Genomic DNA, 15,853 nt, shown 5'->3' with positions numbered 1-15,853 from the left:
GGATGAGTATATGGCATACAGGCTCCTCCCCCAATCCAGTCCTGCCCCTCCCCCTGACACCCCGCAGAACATTGCGGTTGTTTTTTTAAAAACACGTTATGGTTGTTGTTGTGATACCCAATATTATTATTTGCTATAATCTGCAGTGTAAAATTCTATAATAATTTCAAAATTCCATATAGTAACATGTAATGGTTTCTAAAAATATAACATTTATTTTAAATAGTACATTTATAAGTATAATTAATAGTATAAATGTACTTTAGAATAGTATACACAGTATCAAGCATGATAAAATGTATATTAGTAATAATCATTAATATTGTTGTAAAATTATTATTATCCAAAATATTACCAATTTCACAATTGAGCAACCATTTAGTATGAAAAATAAAGAAATAAAATAGTATTAAATACTAGATCAATTATACAAGGAATTATAAAAAAACAAAAAGAATTAAAAACATTTTTTTTTTTTTTTTTTTTTTTACATACAGTAGTATTTGTTACACAAAATATTATAACATGTATATTTAAATAGACCCATTTATAATAGTAAATAATAGTATTAATGTATTTTACATATGTTTATACTGTTGACGTATCTAAAAGGTATATTTAATAATAATAAATATAATAATAATAAGGATTATAACTATACTTATATATAGCAATAATAGTAAGTAATAATAATAATTATATCCAATATTATAAAATTTACACTTTTATATGACAGGAAAGAAGCTGTGAAAACGACCCCCCCCGAAATCCACTGTAATATTGGCTTTTGCCAAATTAAAAAAATATAATTTACATATAATTATAAAATAATGACATACATTTTAAAAATAAAATTAAAAAGTAAATTTACATTGTAATGTACGCATGACCACTATAAATGCCTACACTCATTGATAGTTAATAAACAGTTTATAGATGTGAGTTTCACATTATTCTGTTCTCACGCAGAAAGTGTACTGGATAATATCATAATAATAATACTAAATTATATTATTATTATTATTTAGACAGTACGGAGTGGTGACCGCCGGTGCCCCGCTCCCCGGACACAGCTTTGTCCGCCGCCGGTGGATAGTATATATATATATTCTAATGCCCTCCTGCAAATAAATGTGCGGGCTGGAAAAAGTCTTGTGAGTACTTTACAAAAGGAATCTAAAGTCTCATAGAAAGCTCCATCACGCAAATGTTGCATGTTGCCAATGAGAGTTTTAAAGATGATTTGCACATTTGTAATTAGGTAAGAACTGCCATTGTGAAGCCACATTGAGCTTGAGCTGATTACGGCGGTTCACCCCGCCCCTTTCACGCCAGCTGTCACGTCCCCCCCCCCACGCGCCCCCGTATGCACTCTCACACCATTACTCAACACGCACTCACCTTACACTGAAAATCTGTTGGCCGTTCCCCTCCATTACGAGTGCCCTATACCCTCCCTTTACTGGTGACGAAAAAGCGAAGAACCTTCCATTAAAGGGAGTCCCTTATAGGGTGAAAACAATAGCTAATAATAAACGAAGAAATATCCCATGCAACTTTAAATATACAGACAAACGGTTAATGGAAAATTCCGCATTTTCAGAAAAACTGAAATAAAAATAAATATCAATCTAAGAAGTCGGGATAGTTGATGTATTTACAATTCAAATGCTAAAATGTAAGCAGCTGCTCCTCTGTGGCGCTGTCGTAAATTGCGCGTGTCACAGCGTGGTGCAGAGATGGTAATGCAAAACGTAATCACGGTGCTAATGGCATATGGTGCATTGAGACGCTGATCTGCGTCTAGCGACAGATGACAGGGTGGAACAATTTAATTATGATTTGTAAATGTAACGCCTGTCTCTGATTTACATCTACTAGTAAAACTCTCCTCTCTAGTAGTGTTAGTAGTTCTCGTCTCACCACATTAGTGTCACCGCTCGATCGTGTCAGATGTCCTCGCAGTAGTTTAGCTGTTCGCTGATGGCGTCGCAGTTCATGCTGTAGTGTTGAATGAGTTGTTTGAAGGGTTGACAGTGGTGGTGAGTAGTGTTTTTAGTGTATAAAAAACAAAGGTTGTTTATTAAACCGAAACCACAAATACTTAGAAATAAAGCTGTTTTTTGAAGAATATGGGTAAAGAAACTGTTGCCACGGTAGCCATTGACTTCTATAGTATGAAAAATAATACTATGGAAGCGCGCAATGGCTACCGTCAGTTGTTTGGTTGCCAACCATTTTTTAAAATATCTTCTTTTGTGTTCAACAGAAGAAAAAGGACTCATACTGGTTAAAAAGTGAGGATTGAATAAATGATGACAGAATTTAATTTTTTGGGTTACTGTCCCCTTTAAAATGCAGTTCTCCATTCACAGAACTACAGTTTAAGAGATCAAAAAGTCTGTTTTTTTGGTGGCAACAAAACTGATCTTTGACAGAGAGGTCAAGCCATTTCCAGTCAGAAAGTCTGGTTCATCAGGAATTAATGTACAGCGCCGCCTGCTGGTCAATGCGGAGCCCTAAGGGATAATAATTCTGGCTTACTATGATGAATAAATCATTCATCTGTGGTCTGGTTTCAACTGACCCCATTTTTCTCAAGGCCTTACGAAGTGTAAAAACAATGCTGTTTATGATCGTCTTAATATTTGATCAATTATTATGAAGAATGAGAAAAAACAGAGAAAAAACTTTTATGTTATTTTTTTTTTTCCTTTTTCTGAAGAAAGAAAATATGGGTAGCACTTGCAAGTTTCAGCTGTTATAACAGCTAAAATATATCCTGGGATGTTGCCTGAGAATTGCTCTAAGGGTGTTCTGGCTGGTTGCTAAAGTGTTTTTAGGTGGTTGCTAAAGCATTCATTTATGAATTAATGCAGTTATTTATGCATTTATTTATTTTCTCTGCTATTTTTGTTCATTTTCTATATTGTATCTGTTCTCTTGTTTGCTTATGCAGTTTTTTACTTAGAATACAATTGAAGTCAGTGGCACATATTTTAACAACTAATCAGCATGCCATTAATTTATTTATTAACTTTTCAATTCATTCACACAATTGCAGGTATAACATTTATTTTATTAATTATTTATTATGCATTTATTTTTAGTTGCTGTAAAATGATTAATAGTGTTAATCAGCATTCCAAAATAAAAGTTTTTGTTCATATAATATATGTGTGTGTACTGTGTATACTTATTATGTATATAATGAAGACACACACACACAGTATATATTTTGAAAATACTTGGACATGTACATATTTATTATTCATATAATTTATGATCTATAAATATATTTAATATATAAAAATATTTTTTTCCTAAATATATACATGCGTGTGTGTGTATTTATATATACATAATAAATAAACACAGTACATACAACATATATTATGTACACAATAACTTTTATTTTTGATCGTTGCCCAGCACTAACTTATTTATAGATTTACATTGATGTATTAATACATGTATTAGTATTTTTTATTTGCTTATTATATTTGCATTATTTGGCAAAATTTAAATTAACTGCATGTATTTTTACATCTAATCTGTATAAGGTTATTTAATTTTTTTTTGTTGTATTTATGCATTTAAATACAATGCATTTATGTTGAGAATTTATTTGCTATGTTTTGTGACTTAACTGACCATAAATAAACTGATGACATTATTGATTGATTTGCTATTTAATTCCTTAACCATGTATTTACAACAAACACCCACACAATCTCTATCCAACATAAGACGCTGTCTAAACTTCCTTTTCCTTTTGGCTTACGCTCTCTGAGGGCCAGATTGTCTTGAGAGCAGCAGAAGACAGACATGGCAGTGGAAATGGTCTGGATTATCTCCTAATGACTCACGTGTGCAGCGGAGGCTCTGGCGGTACAGGCCCCAGATGAACTCTCCGCAGAGGTCGCACCAGCTCAGCTGCGTCTGGCTGCAGGGCTGGAAGTCGTGTCCCCATCCCGGTTTACACGTCAGCCAGTCAGGGTCCTCCAGACGCACGCGCTCCCCCACCATCCGCACCACCTTCTCTTTGCTCCACCTTTCTAGAGTGGGCCCCGTGCAGGGCGGAGGGCCGCTAGGGGGCGCTAACTCGATGCGGTCATCCGGAGTCAAGTCCTGCAGTTCAATAAGTTCACATTTTGCCATATTGGGAACACAGGAGGCTGAAAAGCATGGCTCAGTAGGTCATGGGAGATGATTTATAACTTCAGACCACATCAGAGCGATTCTGTTTACGCCAAAGCAGGCCGACAGACTTCGGATCTGGTTCTGATGTGTTTGCATAATCTGGCTCAGAACAAACATGGATCGCTTTGTCGATCCTACAGTCTTAATATAAAAGAGATGATAGTTTTTTTGATGAGTTTTCGGAAAGATGTCCTCTCAAGTCAGTTTTCAGCAGCATCTGGCTCAATCTGAGGAAAAACAACAGCGATTAGATTAGATTATGCTCTGTACTGTGGTTCTGTACGATTACAGCAAATATGGACAGTTTATAATCTCTCTGATCTTCAGAGGACTCCATTAATTCTATCATCATTTATGTCTGTAGATATACTATCATATATATATATATATATAGATATATATATATAATATATCAATATATATATATATATATAGATATAGATAGATAGATAGATAGATATAGATAAGTGAGGACCCTTGATATTTGTTGAAAAGAATTAAATGATCATTAAACATCAGACAGAAAGTCAAACAAATGGGAATAAATCTGGATTTAACATTCCAGTGGGTTTGTGCAAATGAATCTGTCCTTTTATAAAACCACTTGACAAACATCTATCTGGAGGCTGATCAGTATGCGTGAGGAGGGATATTGCACTCAAGGGTGTTTTGGAACATTTTTGTTGAAGGGCACCTCTTTTGGCTACTGTCCTAATCCAGAGAACGGGCCTGAACAACCAATCATTAACAGAAAGAGGCACAAAACTGGGTCACAAAAGCATAGCAAATGAATAAGTCATGAAATAGACAAATATAGTGAAGAATAGACCAGAACAGAACAGACCAGAACAAAAGAGAATAGAATAGAATACCGGATAAAGATTAGACCTGAAAGCATGTGCAACTGGCAAATTACTTGGGAAATAATGCAAATAATTAGCTAAAAGAATAAGCAAATAAATAAATGCACGAATAAATATGTGACTACTTACATAGATGTATAAATCTATAAATACATGCCTAAAAATAATAATTAAATGAATAAATATATATTTTTAATTGAATTCATTTAATGAAAATGAATAAATGAGTTAACAGAATACAGATTAGGTGTTAACAGAATCTTCAGATTAGTTTGTTGAAATGTATTTGATGTATAAATAAAATTAATAAAATGCATAAATAAACAAATCAAGAGATAAGAATACAATATAGAAAAATAAAATCAACAGGATAAGAAAATAAATAAAAGCATAAATGTATAAATGCATGAATGCATACATACTAGAAATTATATATTAACACAATAACCAGATAAAAACTAATGTGAAAATGTGTAGTAATTGCAGACAAATAACACACAGGAAGAAAAAAAAAAACGACAAATAAACAAATATAAGTAAATAATCTCTTACAGATTAGATTAGCACCTTGACGTCATTGAGAAAAAGCCTACAAACTTCGGAAAGCACGTGTATAATTTGTCAGTTAAAGTCAGGTCACAGTTTAACAGTATTTGGACCTCTTCTAGTAACTGTTTAAGAAGACAAACCTACCTTAAACCAAAGCAAGTCGCTTTTAATGTTCAGACTGACAGTAAACGCGTTGGCTTCCTCAAATCCGCTTTTGCGTCTCAAATTGAGCGTAATCTGCGCGCGTTAGAGAGCAGACCGCGCAAATGATCGCGCAAAACTGAGAAAACGTCTTCCATTACGCTCAAGACTGAAGCGAAACTGATCCTCCACCTGCAGCGAGATGTTTCCTGAGATGTTTTCTCGTGATTCTTGGTCGCAGCCGTGAGTTTCTCCTCTGAACGCGCACCTTGTCCAACGCTAGCGCGCGTCTCTGCGCATGCGCAGTAGACTCAGATTAACGCTTAATCCGGCGCGATCTGTCCTAGTTTGAGCGGACATTGTTTCCTGAACCATTTGGTGGACCCTCGGGTTTTATAACGCGAACCCCCGCCTGTGGGTCTGTTCACAATGACCCTGTTTAAAATTAAACTCGCTCTTAAAGGAACAGAGCAGCCAAAAATGATTCACTCTCACGTCATTCTTTCCTCTGAGGAACACAAACAAGATTCTTACGACGCAACACTTTCCCATAAAACCGCTCCATACAATTTATATGCTAAAGTCACATGACAGTTTTGTGCAAGGAACAGACTAAAGTTTAAGTCGTTTTTGACAATTCATCCGAATATTGCTACAGAATTATGCATATGTGTTGGATATGACCTTAAGAAACTGAAAAATTGCAAATGAGAAGATCAGTTCCCATTTTCCCATGTGAAACTTTCAGTGCAGTGACTGTATGGAAATCTAGTGCACTTATCTTGCTGCACACTAGAGTTGGCAGGCGTCCACAGGCTTGATGTAACTCTCATTATTCTCTCTTTTTCTCTGATAGCGGATGTCTTCTATCATCAGGAAGGGAGGTCTGGAGGAGATAAGGAGGTTTCTGTCCTCCGTTCAGGACTCACAGGACACAGGACTTATTGCCAGGAATTGGTGATGAATGTCTGTTTTTGTTACGCTCATTGGGTTCTGCAGTCATTTCACTGAACAAGCTCTGCTGTTCTCCCTGATATATGACTGTAACTATATTAGGGTCCTATGATTCAGAAAAATGTCCAGTATGCAGTTGTTCAATCTTTAATCAAGAATATATACTGTCTCGTTAGTATATGCATGGGTCAATGCCAAGATGCATTTTGTGCACTCATAAAATAGATTTGTTATACACTGAAATTGTGAATGAATGACCCTAAAATAAAAGTGGTGTAAACTAGTATGAAGTACTTGAGTATGCACTACGTTATTATTTTTCAAATATTCATTAAGTTTTCAAGGAAGGTAAAAATGTAATCGAACCCTGTATTTATTGACTGAAAATCAATACAATTAAAATAAAACATAATATAAAATAAATATAATAATTTAAATAAATAAACCTAAATAGGAAGTACACAAAAACACACTTTTAAAGCTAAAAACACTACTGACCCCATATTTATAAATAGGAAAAATAATAAATCTAAAGGTAAAATAAAAAATATTTAATCTAAAAATAAATACAAACACAAAAAACATACCTTTAAAGAAGGTTTATAATTGATCAATCAATATGGCTAAATAAATAAAGTATTTTCTCAAAATACAATTGTATATTGCACAGTTATATTGTATTTTATTAATAATAATAATAATAATAATAATAATAATAAATGGGTCTAATTTCCGGTAAAATCTACACTGACACAGATAACGAGTGAAGGATGTGAAGGATTTAATCATGTGCAAAATCTGGGGAAAAATAATCCAGTGTGATCCCTGCAGGTCAAACGATGGAAAGACATAAACATCAAATCCCACGTCAGCGCGAGCAAAGGCAATCTGCAAGAAATTATTACTATTACCGCCAAAATAAAAGCTACCTACCTACAACAGACCTCGAGGTAAACGAGATCAAATTCTTGAATCGTGTTAAGTGTCTAGACTTTAATTTCTAGCAGTGACAATAACCAATTATTAAACATCATATTTATATTCTGTGACAAATCTGACGTAATTGCCTGAAGGTACAAGACTTTTATTTTGACGGGCGGGTTTGTAACCGGAAACCGTCAATGAATCAGAGTTCCTGGTTGAGGTTGAGAGCAGCTCGAATGGGTTTGGTTGAGCGTGTATGTAAATGAGCTGTGTACTGTAGTGTGTAGATTTGAGAGAGGGTCAGTAGAAGCAGAATATGACCTGCATCCAGTGAGCAGCGTTACAGTAAACACCCGCTGAAGACAACACATATTCACTGAGCTGCGCTGCTACAGACTGATAAATATGATGACAATATCTTAAGCAACACATCACAAATCATAGTTATGTTAAAATGTTGCACAAAATCTTTTTCCCGTTTCATTAAACCATTGTAGATAATTATGCAAACTTTTACTTGAAAACTTACTTATTATAATACATAAATTAAAATATATTAATAAAATATTAAAATTATAAGTAGCAAATATTTCTAAATGGCAGAGATCAGGATTTTTTTTTTTTGAATTTAGAATTTATTTTATTTAGTGAAAATTTTTTTTTTTTTGTTGATATTATTTTTTTATAATTATTATTATATATTTTTTATTTATTTATTTGTAAGCAACAAGTTTTTAACCATTTTGCTAAAATGTACAAAATCTTGATTTTTTTTATTATAACAGATCACATTTATAATTTTATGAATAAATGTAGTTTTTTTTCATAAGCTTGTGCACTTAATTTCAATTCTTTGCATTTCACACATTTTCTATCTGCATAAAGCACATGATGTTAATATTTATATTTATATGAATATTTACTAACTTTATTCTTTGCATTTCACACATTTTCTATCTGCATGTATATATTATATAATAGTATATATAGATATTATATACCCACACACAAAGACAGGCCACACAAAAATATATATATATATAACACACAACACACACACATATACATATATATATATATATATATATATATATATATATATATATATATATTATATATATATATATTATATAATAAATTACATTACATATACACACATACACACAGTTATTCTAAATACAGGAGGAGTCAGGTTTATTTCTGTTAAAACAATATTTAATAAATACAATGTCATTTGAATGTACTCCTCTCCATGCTGGGAACATGAGATGCCGTGTGGCCATCTCCCGGGACAGCGCCTGTATGAGATCACGTGTGTTTGCGGGTCCCGACTGCTGAAACGCTCACAGATCGTGGTCTTGAACTCACCAATGGGGAAAAAACCCTGCGTCTTTTGGAAAGAGGGATTGTTTTTCCTTCTTAAAAAAAGGTTGAAAACGTATAAAAATAATAAAAAAAAGAATGAAAATGAATTACTCTTCAGCATTATAAATAAATATTTCTGCTAAATTTGTACATAGATAAAAGAGAAAACAAAACTAATACATAGGTATGCCGTAAGATGTTACAAAAAATAAAAAGAAATAACAACAAAAAAACATATAATCACATGTTAAATGCACACCATTGTATTTATATAACCGCGTCTGCAGACTCAGGCCAAAGTTCACGATGTGGGCATCTGCCAATCAGAAAGCAGACTGTGGGAGGAGTCAAAATAAAGAGCTCTAATAGGCACAGAGAATGAACAGTGTTATTGGCTGTTAGTCACAGGTCAACCAGCGCGCAAACGAGTCAACATTAACAAAAACGTTTAAAACATCGAGATTCTTCAAAACGGCCCGACGAACACTTTGGTCATGACTGTGGCCCCAACACAGATGAAAGTGAATGAGCGCGCAGATGATCCGAAGCGCAAATTCCGAAAAACGACGGCTAGTAGGGTCGCATAACAGTCTACACATTCGTAAAATGATCCCAGTGGAGAACAACGGATGATTTTGTTTGCTACGCAATTGAACGAGAACACAGATCCATTTGTCTGCTTTAAGGCTAATATCGAACTAAACGCACTAAACTTACACCCCTCCACCAAATTTTAAAGGCTAACATGAAAATACATTCGAGTTGTTAAGGTTTTCCTTGTTGTTGTTTTTTTTCTCAAAGGAAAGCAAAAAAGGTCTCGGCGGTGCTAATGCTAGGCATGGCTTCTGTCGTTCTATGACTCAATTGTTACCAATTCCCCCCACTGCCCAGTCTGCAATTTGAAACGAATATGAATATTCATGTAAGATCACCGTTTACAAAAGTAATAGTAGTACTTACAATTATAATAAAAAAGGTCACATATGTTTTTTCGTTTATCATTCCAGGTGATGCTACAAGGTCTAGCAAACGGCTAAGTATCTCTAAAGTCATCTCTTAGGAATACAAACAGTCTGTAAAGACAATCACATTTAAGTTCGGTTCGGTATTCTCTCTGAGGGAATTCGTCAGGTCCGTGTCCAGGCCCTCGTGAGAGAGATACGACTAGGGCTCTTCACATTAGCCCTGTACTCTGGTCCCTTACGGTAAAGAAAAATATATAATCGCCTTTCTTAACTCCATGCATATTCAGCATTTTGGATTTATATAATTTCAGCTCCATCCATCCAATAGGATTCTTCCATTTGGAACAACGGAATCCAAGGCAGCCAATCACTGGCCCATCACCTCTATGACATCATCGTCCGAGCTGCTCCCGCCGTTTTCTGCAAGTGAGGGGTGCGTGTCAGGGCGGTTGAACGCTGCCCCCAGCAGGCTGGAGGAAGAGAGGAAATTGGAGGCGGTGGAGGCAGGGGCTGGCGTTGAGGACATGCCTCTTGGGTGTAGGGACCCTGGGAACAGCGGCTGGGAAAATGGTACCGGGAAGCGGGAGAGCATGCTTGCCATGCTGGGGTTCATGAGGAAGGGTGGGAGCGAGGAGGAAGTGGAGGACGATGACGAAGAGGGCACCGAGGATAAAGAAGGGGCCAGAATTCCAGCATGGGTGGAGGATGTGGTGTTGGTCGAGCAGGTCGTGGAAAGAGTGCTGTTGGACATGCCAAGTCCGAGTGGGTCAGTGGGGAACATGGCATGTAGGTCACCCAGAGCCTGACCGGCTTGCTGTAGGAGGTGCGACCTGCTTCCAAGAGAGGGGGGAGTCATGTGACCCAGTGTACCCAGCAAGGCAGGGTTCAGCCCCATGGATGGGAACCCAAATCCACTGCTTAAAGGAAATCCCGGGTAACTCCCGGCTACACCGGTTGATGTTGAGGTCCGTTTGGTGCTAGATGCTTTGGATGTCCGACTTTCTAAAAGCTTCCGCTTCAAACTTTGAATGTCCACAGACGACGCAACGTCATTGCTGAGCTGCCGGTGTTGGTCAGGGATTCGAACTGGGTTTTGGATGGGTCGGTCCACTCCCGAGGGTTCGGGTGTTCCAGAAGATGGCAGGTTTTCTCCCACTGGAACCGGGTCCTTGTTACTCTGGAATTCTCTGAGCAGCTTGGGGCTGTCCTGGGGCGAGGGACGAGGCGGAGCCTCAAGAGTTAAACGTTTTGGCTCCTGAGGCGATGCACGACCATTACTGACAGAATGCAAGGGAGGGCCCGATTCCTCTGTGAGAAAGAAAGATTTTGTTAGTTTATGTTGGTGTAGACTACTAGGTTAAGATCTGAGGTGGTCACCGAAAGATCGTAGAGCCACACCCCAGTAAAGGATTAAACCATCAACAATAAAATCTGTGGTTTTGATCAAGGTAGAGGCCTTTACACCCATGTGACTACTGCGGGATACTAACAAGTTTTGAATTAATGAGTGTGGTGGTGGTATGAAAAATGAACAATTTCAGGTAATGTTTTCAATATTCTCAGTGTTTTTTGATGGTACACACCAGCGAGGTGAAGCATCTTCATTTGCCTCTACCTCTACCATTGTGCCTTTAATGGCAGGAACGGGACAATATTCAGGACAAAATCTTGCAGGAACAGGACTAAATCACCCATCTTACGCAGACCTCTAGATCATGTGAAACAGAGGCCCAGAAAGGACAATCTTTGAAGCAACAGATCTTTTGTCATTAGAAAAATGTACAATGGTTAACTTTGCACAATAATCAATTTTCTGACACTCCTACTTGCATAGAACGCACTAGAAATTGTATTGCATAGCATCGTTTATCCTCAAGCTCAGAGACAATGGTACCATTGTCATTTGGTTTCTTATGTTTTAACATCTTCTGCATGTCAGTTAAAGGAACAACTTAAAAGTTTGTAAGTAGGAATATCCCACATCTTACTGAAATGCATTAAAAGTCTATAAAATGGGATCAATTTTGCCTCAAGCTTATGCCAGAAGAACTGCTAATTTACAAATGAGTAAATCAGCACACCTCTTGAAGCTGTGGCTCCTCCTTCCGGTGGTCTTGGCTTTCCAGAGCGGATAGCAAATATCCTTCCATCATTGGTCCTGATGTACGTGCCTGCAGTGCAAATGACAGAATATGAAGTGAATAAACCTTACCAACACTCAGCCAACTCTCTCAACAGTTTTCTGAAACTGAGGTACCTTTGGATCCTCTGATAACGTGAATGCTCTCTCCTGCACCGATCCGGGCTTGGACATCTGTGCTGCTGTTGGAACCTGGGATCACAATATCTACAGAACAAAGACATTAAATCATGAAGAAACTAACTGGGAACAAGAAGCAAGAAGTTGCAAGCTCTACAAGTGAATTGTCTGTACCAGTGGTGGTGACAACGCGCTGCACATAAACGCCGGCCTTTTGCAGGTAATTGACGGGGAATCCTGTGCTTGAACTGGGGACACCCATGGGTACCTGTCGGGGCATCATGGGAATGGGTGTGGACTGAACTGGCCTCACGCTTGCAACTGGTTTCTCTTCTAAATGAGGAGGGGGCCGCCTAAACAAAAGATTTGGATAAGCATTTTAAAATACTCTTGAAACAGATGGGTGCTACATTTAGGGTTTCTGTGGTGGACTCACCAGTTCCTCTGGCTGAAAGCAGGGATATTGGTGAGTCTCTGGTCGCTAGCTGGGTAGTAATGTGCGTAAGAGGGCCGCTGATACGGCACGGATGCCCGCTTCTCATCTTCATAGCTTTTCTTGGCTGCTCTCTTTTCCGCTTTGGTCAGTTTCAAATCCTTGCGGTCCATCAGGAGAGACTCGTGATGGAAAGGTTGCTGGTGTGAAAAACAAGACAGATATTAGCATAGTCGACTGAATGACTTAGGAAGGAATATTAGCACTCTAATTACTTAATCTTATCAATATTCATAAGTTAAACCTTCAGCATTGTAGGATTTAGAATGTCTGAAATATTCCAAATATTATAAATGTTTGCTGGTGTGAAATTCTGATAAAAATTAACTTGTTATTGGATGCTTCAGTAAGGTTATATAGTAACGTAAACTCAGCCTAATGAATATCCATGAGCTCACACCAGTAGGATTCATAATTTTGCCAGAGTGGCTTAAATTGGGCACTTAAAAGCTGATGTATAATACAGATAGAGCTACTGTGTTACACAACTGGATGTCTCAGAAAAGTTATGAAGAAACATAAGCTCAACCCAATTAATATTCATGAAATCACTCTATTAATAATTCTGCTAGAATGGCTTGATTTGGAGACTAAATAGCTGGTGAATAATACAGATATTATATTACATGACTGGATGGAAAGGAACAATTAATATTCATGAGCTACACTTTTTTATTAAAATTTGGACAACAGTAGATTGTGGTGAATACAGATAGAAATGAGCTTACATGACAACCTAATTAATATTCATTAGCCAAGTCTACAGTGTAGTAGGATTCAGAATGTTTACATTTTGAAAATGATTTAAGATTCATAAGCAAAGCCTACATCATAACAGGATTCAAAATGTTGCTGGAATAGCTGAAATTGTACAAGAGTAGCTGGTCTTGTTTACAGACAGGAATTAGCTTACATGACTGGATGCTCCTGCAAAGTTACATAAATATGTGAACTCAAACTAATTAATATTCATAAGCTAAGCTTAAACTATAGTAAGATTGCAATTTAGGGCAGAATTTTTTGATTTGGATGGTTGCAGAAAGAAAGCACTAGAAAGGCTCCAAAAAAGAAGTTTACGAATCGATGTCAACGTGGCCTAATCAATACTCATGAGCTAAGCTTTCAAACTGTATGGTTCAGAATTTTGTGGAATGGAATTAACGGTTCCGGAATTTTGTTTGGAATAGTAACATTTGAAAACTGGTGTGAAAAGAGTAATTACCTTTGTTAAGAGGTGTGGATATAACAGGCAGGCTTGTTTAATGACGATTTCCAAGTCCTCACTAGGGACCAGCTGTGATTGGCTGGGATCAGGCTCCTCCTCCACAAAGTGCAGCAGCGAATCCACTTCCTTTCGCGTGAAGGTGAGGACAGGGTTCAAATCATCCACGACTCGATCTGGTCAATAGGTAATCATAACGTTAGAACTGTTTTCACATGAATATAAAAAACAAAACAAAAAATCCCAGACTTTCCCGCCCTCTCTTACCTGACATGCCCTGCTTGGACACCTGCCGGTCGTAGATCTTCTTCTCCAGCGTGAAGTCACACACCAGCCTATAGATGTGGCAAGGCTTGCGCTGGCCGTAGCGATACACGCGACAGACGGCCTGAGCATCATGACACGGATTCCACGATGCGTCGAAAACCACCACACGATTCGCACCGATCAGATTCACCCCCAAACAACCAGCCCTGCAAATATAGTAGCCTGTTAGTCCAGACCTCATCGTTTTGTCACTAATTGTGGCATATTTTTGCACTCAAGTTCACCTGGTGGACAGCAGGAAGACCCAGGCTTGGTTGTTTGCTGGGTCGTTAAACTGGTTGATGAGTCTTTCTCTCTCTGAAGCCGATGTGCTCCCATCCAACCCTGCACAGGAGACAAAAAACTGTGAATTTAGAAAGAACTACCACCCTTAACCACAACAAACCTTAGGCAGTTGATCTATAGAAATGAAATGAAAATTATTAATAAATATTTAATATGGGTCTGTAGCGCTGTCAAATAATTAATCGCGATTAATCGCATCCAAAATAAAAGTTTTTGTTTACATAATATGTGTGTGTACTGTGTGTATTTATTATGTCTATATAAATACATGCACATACATGTATATATTTAAGAAAAATCTGTTATGTTTGTATATTAAATATGTTTATCTGTAAAATAAATAATATAAATATATACATGTAAATACATGTAAATATTTTCACAATATATACATGTATGTGTGCCTTTATATATACACATAATAAATATACACAGTACACACACATATATTATGTAAACAAAAACTTTTATTTTTTTGGATATGATTAATCGCAATTAATTGTTTGACAGCACTAATGTTTTGAGATGTACTGCTAAAACATTTGAATAGCTAATTATTATAAGATTTTTTTTTTCAGATATATTAAAGATCATAGTTTATTCATGAATACATTTTAAAAATGCTTAAATTATGACTTAAAACCAACATTACATGAATATTACTAATTATTATAGTAAATAATTTTAATTAAAATTATAGGACACTTACCACACATATTTTTGTCTCACACAGTATAAATATGGCTTTTAAAATACAGCTGTCTTTTAATTCTTTTTAAAATATGTTTGAATTAATTATGAATTAATTATTAACTATAATTATTATTATTATTATTATATTTATTTCCAAAATTTATTAAAGTTAAAATTCAATCACAGTTAAAATTTCATTTTAAAATTCTAATAACCACTCCACTTACCATTTCTTTCATAAAATATATAGCTACCTTTATATTTTAGGAAGAAGGTCCTTCGCAGGGGGGAAGCTTTCAGAAAAACTTTGTGCATTTTTGTTCAATTTCTATTACATTTTTTCTTTTATATCTACATGATTTGTATGTATTAGTTTTGGTTTATATTGTTTTTATTTTTTTTATCATTTTAGTTTTAGTTAACAGTGAGTACGATGGTGGTTGGTTTGATCATATTTTTATGTTTGATAACTGTATTTATTGATTTTCGTTACGGAGTTGTTTGTGCATGTTTGTTTTTGTTTGGATCGGCATGGGCCTCCGACTCAGGAAATCTTCCATAACTGTAAGCGTTGATAAGCTCTGACTACAAGAATCACACACAGATAAA

The 15,853-nt window shown here is 36.2% G+C and overlaps 2 protein-coding genes across 2 annotated transcripts in view; both read right to left on the bottom strand.

The window, feature by feature from the left end:
* Positions 1 to 3,511: 3,511 nt before the first annotated feature.
* On the bottom strand, positions 3,512 to 6,904 carry LOC109046508 (ras association domain-containing protein 1-like). Its single transcript, XM_019064253.2, has 2 exons — positions 5,760 to 6,904; positions 3,512 to 4,430 (listed from the first exon to the last, which is right to left on the bottom strand). The coding sequence occupies exon 2, from the start codon at positions 4,159 to 4,161 to the stop codon at positions 3,781 to 3,783; it is 381 nt and encodes a 126-aa protein (XP_018919798.1). The 5' UTR covers positions 4,162 to 4,430; positions 5,760 to 6,904; the 3' UTR covers positions 3,512 to 3,780.
* A 1,907-nt stretch (positions 6,905 to 8,811) lies between these two features.
* Positions 8,812 to 15,853, bottom strand: part of LOC109046883 (helicase ARIP4-like) — a 15,388-nt gene continuing 8,346 nt past the window's right edge. Inside the window, 10 exon segments of the mRNA XM_042749941.1 lie at positions 8,812 to 11,272; positions 12,046 to 12,135; positions 12,222 to 12,311; positions 12,399 to 12,577; positions 12,661 to 12,857; positions 13,940 to 14,115; positions 14,207 to 14,412; positions 14,491 to 14,590; positions 15,716 to 15,731; positions 15,733 to 15,829. Coding sequence (XP_042605875.1) covers positions 10,332 to 11,272; positions 12,046 to 12,135; positions 12,222 to 12,311; positions 12,399 to 12,577; positions 12,661 to 12,857; positions 13,940 to 14,115; positions 14,207 to 14,412; positions 14,491 to 14,590; positions 15,716 to 15,731; positions 15,733 to 15,829 — 2,092 coding nt within the window. The 3' untranslated portion in view covers positions 8,812 to 10,331.

The sequence above is a fragment of the Cyprinus carpio genome, chromosome B22 (assembly GCF_018340385.1).
Source record: "Cyprinus carpio isolate SPL01 chromosome B22, ASM1834038v1, whole genome shotgun sequence".
Classification (NCBI taxonomy): domain Eukaryota; kingdom Metazoa; phylum Chordata; class Actinopteri; order Cypriniformes; family Cyprinidae; genus Cyprinus; species Cyprinus carpio.
The sequence above is the reverse complement of the archived record's forward strand: the minus strand, read 5'-3'. Positions and strand labels throughout refer to the sequence as shown.